This window comes from Aptenodytes patagonicus, chromosome 2, assembly GCF_965638725.1.
Source record: "Aptenodytes patagonicus chromosome 2, bAptPat1.pri.cur, whole genome shotgun sequence".
Taxonomy (NCBI): Eukaryota; Metazoa; Chordata; class Aves; order Sphenisciformes; family Spheniscidae; genus Aptenodytes; species Aptenodytes patagonicus.
The window spans coordinates 57957424-57963423 of record NC_134950.1 but is presented as its reverse complement, the minus strand read 5'-3'; the positions used below and the strand labels follow the sequence as shown (position 1 = coordinate 57963423).

General features: G+C 38.4%; 1 protein-coding gene across 1 annotated transcript in view; it reads right to left on the bottom strand.

Annotated features, from left to right (window-relative positions):
• Positions 1-361: 361 nt before the first annotated feature.
• Positions 362-6000, bottom strand: part of RAB31 (RAB31, member RAS oncogene family) — a 70082-nt gene continuing 64443 nt past the window's right edge. The window contains 1 exon segment of the mRNA XM_076329983.1: positions 362-4409. Within this exon segment, the coding sequence (XP_076186098.1) occupies positions 4312-4409 (98 nt within the window). The 3' untranslated portion in view covers positions 362-4311.

Sequence of the window (6000 nt, the reverse complement as noted above, 5' to 3'; positions counted from 1 at the left end):
GCCAGCCACACACATTTCAAGCAGCATTTAAATCCCAGGTAAGCAATCCACAGACTGCAGACAGCCCTTTTTCAAGAGCAAACGATGTGAAAAATGGGACCTATTTTGTTCTGCTTCATTGAAACCAGAGACATCCCCAAATCAGAGGTATTTAGAACATTTATTAGCGTTAATCAGTGTAGGTTAAATAAAACACAAAACCTACATTTTAGGGCAAAAAATATTATTAGGTATGATACAATTAATATGTAAAACAGAAGGTAAAGTATTAACAGATTGTAGCATCCCATACATGAAGTGAGTGGGTCCAGCCCAGTCAAAGCCCTTATATAAACAAAACAGAGGAAGAGTACTAGGCAGGTGATTTTAAACTTACAATTTATCACTGACTCTGGTTTAAATAATTAAGGGTAGGATAGTAAAATATATCATCACTGTACTGAAAAGGACTGATTATAGTCAGAGTGCTCACATGTATAATCTATCTAGTCACGCTTATTACCACGTGCCATGAAGGATTAGTGAAGACAAGGCATGACAGGTAACCTTTCTAGGTACTGATACAAACCCATGTTACATTGTAGCACTTTAGATAGCCCTGCTGTACCATGAACAAAAATAATGAATTTTTTTCCTTTTCTCTTTTTTTGGAGTGTAACTTTATTACTTCCGAGTCCCAATTCTTGGATAATAATGGCCTTTTTTAGATTTCTCAGTCTGCAAGACAAACTTTTTCTATAATACGCCATTTTCATGCATAAGAATGGCAAGTCAACAATTGTACCTATGTGTATCTCCGTCTTCTTGCTACCTTTGATCCGTAACTTTAAGTTCATAAAGGTGAAATAACCATTACAAAAAATGTACTTACAGAATACAATGTGCAGTATATGAGAACCAGACATAGTGGAAAAAAACACTACATGTCAGCATAACAATATAAAACTGTACTTATATACACACACATATGCAGAGCATATATGAAAACTAGTTCCTTCATAATCATGTTTTTAAACTAGTTCATGACAAGCCAGAAAAGCAAGTCACCCACAACTGGACAGTCACAGTCTTGAGTCACGGTGCAAACAAGCTCCACCAAACATCCTTGGCACTGCAGCCTGTGCTTCAGTCCTGCTGCCAGCTCTCTTGAGAAAACCAATCTTGGACAAATCCAGCACCAGCTGGCCAACCTAGAACTGCAGCGTTGTTAGTAGTAGTAGTAGTAGTAGTAGTAGTAGAGCAGATCAGCTACAGAGTCAGGTGCTCCTGTATAGTAATTTAGCTTTTCACCAGCCGTTAACTACTAAGAGGAATTCCAGTTGCTGCTGAAACTTTTGACTCCGAGTTTGGGGTTTTTTTGTATGTCATTTTTCTGGCTGTTTATGAAGGGTGGTAGTACTTTCCAAGCACCACAGGCAACAAAAGGAAGCAGAAATCATGAATTTTACATTTGAAAAATCGCAATTTTTAAAACAAAACGTTCCCCCATTTGAAGAGGTGGGTGAAAGCTGCACTTTAGCTTTGACGAACAGCAGAGAGGCAACATCATCGAAGGTGAGCCCCGTCTCCAAAAAAAATGCGAGCTGCTCTGCACAGCACAGTTTTTTTTTTTCAGAGTTCCCTACTGAAGCTCACCGTAACCCAAATCTCAAGAACTTATACAATCAGAATCCTTATTCATTTAAGTCTTTTTCTTGACTAAAAGCAGAATAAGGTGATTTAGATTTGGCCCACGAAATACAAAAATATCTTTGAGCCTACTTAGCCAACATTTGAATTTTAAAATCTGCCAGACATCCATTGTAACAACTTCCAATTTTAAACTATTTTAACATATAACTCATAAACCTGTTCTGATTCATATATAGCTCAATGGCAGCTGTGAGAGCTGGTTGTTCAAGACAGTTATCTATTCCATACAGATCAGCATCAGTTGCCAGTTCTAGCATAAATTAGAGTATACAAGGTACTCGTAGAATTGTCTTACAAAACTTTCAGACATCTCAAGTAGGGTTTGACGAGTTTTGAGATGTCACATTAAAAAAAAAAGAAATATGCCACAAAGATTTATGAAAGCCTAAAAATCAGTTATGTATAACTACTATATGTTGAACTAAAATTTAAGACACCTTTAAAAACATGGGTTCGATCTCACCTTGTTTTCTTGGTAACAGGTCTAACCTTTTACTGGGTTTTATTTAGGAAGAACCAGATCTCTTGCAGCATTGAGTCATAGATCCCATAAATTATATGAATCTGTGATGTTGGTAAGTTTGATATCACTTTAGCGCTGAAGGACAGGTTAACCTCTCCCTCCATAGCCAGCTGAAAGAGCCAGGCACCCATGGCAGACTTGCTTGTACTAGGATGGGATGAAATATTCCCTAAAGGAGCCTGTCTCCCTCCCCGACTATCAACAACGATTGCTGAATTTTCCTTTCAATAAGCTTGGATTATCTGTAAAATAGTTGCTGCAATGAAGCAGCAATGTGGAGCATGTATCAGCACAGGTGACAACTGAAAGTTTACCAGAAATATCCTTTCTCATGGTAGCTGTCTGAGTCTGTGTATTATTCAAAGGCGTATTTTCAAGTATGAGTGCTTTCAAAGGAATCTAAAATATCTGAGAAATGGATTATATGTGAAAAAACTATGCAGTTTAGATTCTTAGGAAAAATCCAGTGGGATGTTTCCCACCTATAACTACTTCAAGCCCTCTGAAGACAAAGAAACGTTCCCATTGATTTCATCTGGCTCTGTTTCAAGCCCTAATAATTAGTGCCGTTTTATCAAAGCAATCTCACAACCAAGCAATAAGGTCTGGTTTTTATGTATAAACACGGAAACCCAGCTCTAGCCCACCTGTTCATGATTTATTGTGGAAAGTTGTTTTTCCCTTTTGTTTGCTTTTTATAAGCCCCCAAAAAAATGTGCAGTGAGGTTAATTTTCCTCATAACAGAACAAATTAATGTTGTGGAACGCAAGCCAGGCTTTGGTTTTGAAGCCTGCATTCTTACCCTAGTTCCAATTTCCAATGAAATTGATGAAGAAGATAAATTTGTATTTTATCATGTCAGTCACTCACATTCATGAAAGATGGAAGTGGAGAATACATAGAGTTTTACATTATTTCTAGTTCATAACCACCTATTGGATATTTTTTTTCTACACTGTATTTTCAAGTGCGTCAAGCTTCAAAGGTATCACAGAGTGGGTCTTCCATACCGCATCCCCACACGGGTGAGGGGACTACTCCACAAATTCACAGAATTGCATTTGTAAAGAAATGCTCTGGTTTGTTTTATTAGATTCCAGCCTTTAACCCCAAATTATATTGTGCTCTCTTAAGCTGATTTCGTACAGAAATATCTTCTTCCAACTTGAAGACTTCTTGGAGCGCTGCAGTGAGACCACGAAGGAGTGGGGCAGCGTGGCACTCTTTTAGAAACCAAGGAAGCGGCGTCTCTGAGCAGAAACAACTTTGGTCTGGGGCACAGATTTGGAGGAAACCTGGTAAGCAGTGGAGATTAAGCTGGCGTTTGCGTTTTTACAATTTCAGTAATTAATGAAGCCTACGCCCTAGAAAGGGAATCAATTCAGGCAAAGCACAGTGGCTGCATCTTCACTTCTTTCCAGAGCAGACTGGAACTGCATGGGGTCCAGCAGTCTCCTTCATGACAACTCCTTCTTTCACATACACAGCACCTCCTGACACAGATTTTGACTTCTAGTCTGTAAAAATTGCACTCACTCATCCTTTGGATCCATTTTTTTTTTCTAGTCAGCAAACTCAGTCCGTTTCTTGCTGATGTTTACTGAAAGTACGAGATGAAGCTACAGATTTAGAAAAACACTGAAGCAGAGTCCAGCTAGAAGGATGGCAGAGAAACTGTAAGCCAAAAATCAGGTTTTATGGGTTTTTTTCACCCTATTATTACAGACTCTAAAAACATGCCAAGTCCACTTTGCAATGTAAGAAGAGAAGTTTTTGCAGCAAATCTAAAATTTATATATAAAAGGATTTTTTTATTAAAAAAGAAAACCAACAGTCATTGGCTTAAACAGAGAATCGGAGCACTTTGACATTGTAATTTTGACAGGATACTAGAGAGGATTTTCCAACTAGGTTTTGCAAAATCCCTTTGAAGTAAAGCTTTCTGCTTCTGGTCCTTGCATTATTGATCATGGGAAGTATTGAAATCACTGCTTTCAAGATAAGGAGCCACATCACTGAGATCATGAAGTCCTTCCTCAGTGAAAAAAGCAAAACGGTGCTGTTTTTCAAGTAAATCTAAAAAGATCAAGTTGGGTCAGCAGCACCGCCTACCCGTCTGTGAAGTCTGCTTTCCAAGTTTGATTGCTCCATTGTTACCGTTTTCATGAGGATCTAAGGGTGGAATTTGCCGACCTGAAACACACCAGGAGACAGTGAATTCAATTTTCCTGATGTAGTAACAACACATGCAGATAACAGTTAGGACGATTTAGCTTGCATAAGAATTACATCTGTGAAACTTCACCAGAAAACAACTGTCTCCTGTGTACCTTGAATCTTTTTCCTTGCATCCTGCTTATGAAAGAAAATTTTCACATTTAAAAAAAAAAAATTGAAATATGGCTATTGAGAATGCATGAAGTACACTGAAATTGTTATCCATGTATTTAAAAAAAACCCAACAACTTACCTCACTGAGCACCCTACATCTAAGAAAGAGAAAATACTCAGCTTTCTCCTAATTCCACTTAAATGTGAATGGTGCTCGTTTAACAAGCTCTTGCCTGTCCTAAATCTGCATGGCATTTAGTCCTTGTACACTAAAGTTTTACAGAGCACTGTAACTAAACACATGCTGCCTATACTTGAAAAAGAAAAAAAAAAAAATATCTGTTCTTTCATTGAATCCCTCCCTCCTTTGAGGGGTACCCATGTCTTTCCAGTTGGCAGCTTTGATTACTTAACACCACCACCACCCCCAAACTCTCCTGACTTTTTAATCATCTTATGGGGTGATTATTTTAAGTGTTTGAAAGAATTTCAGCCATCACAGGAGAGCTAGAGATCCCTCCCAGGGACAGAAGGCACTGCTCCAACTCCCTCCCCTGTGTGCCCTTTTAGTAGTGCTGCACCTTTTGTCTAACTGGCTTCCTACTCAGGGACAACATACAACATGCTTAATAATTAGAATTATAAATGGAGAAACAAGATCCTCCCAGGTCCAATCTATCCTCTGTCTCTGGTGTGGGCCTGGCTTTTCCATTAAACCCATTGAGTGATCTCTCCATCAGTATCCTGGAGAGCTTACAGTCATGGTAACATAACTTTCTCATTACCTTGTGGATTTGCTGGAAATTTTTTCTGAAGTTGAATGTACTTTCTATTAATTACTCCTGGTTTTACTATTACCCATGTTATATTACAAGAGTTAAAATATTTAACAATTTGTTTGTTATATGCCACTTTCAGAGAGCATAAAGTTCCTGTGAACAGCTCATCATAATCCAGGTGGATTTTACAGTTTAGATTTCCCCATCCTTTGCTGTGTTTATTCACAGCTCTCTCTTGCCAAATGTTCTATGAATTATGTTCCTATGTTGAAGCCTCCGTCCTACAAATTACCTGGGGGGGTGGTTGTAGGAGGCTGAGTGGTTGTGGAAGGATAAGTTAAAAGCATTTGGGTAAAATCCAATCCCAATGAAATCAAACAGCAAAATTTCATCTGTAAAACTTGTCCCTGAATTACCTTTGGTCAAGCCCACCAAAATTTCACCTCTCTTATTCAGTCAGTTCTGAACAGGTATGTTACACAACAAAAGTGTGACTTTTGAAGCAGATAATCTTGGGTGTTTGTACAGCTGAATGAGAGGGGGAAAATTCCTCACATTACTAAGCTAAAGATACTGTATTTGGTCCAACAGAGTGAGAAACAGGTATCTTGAGGGCTGAAGCATGTATAAGCACTGACATTACAATGCCACAGTCTATTTAGGTCACTGAAATA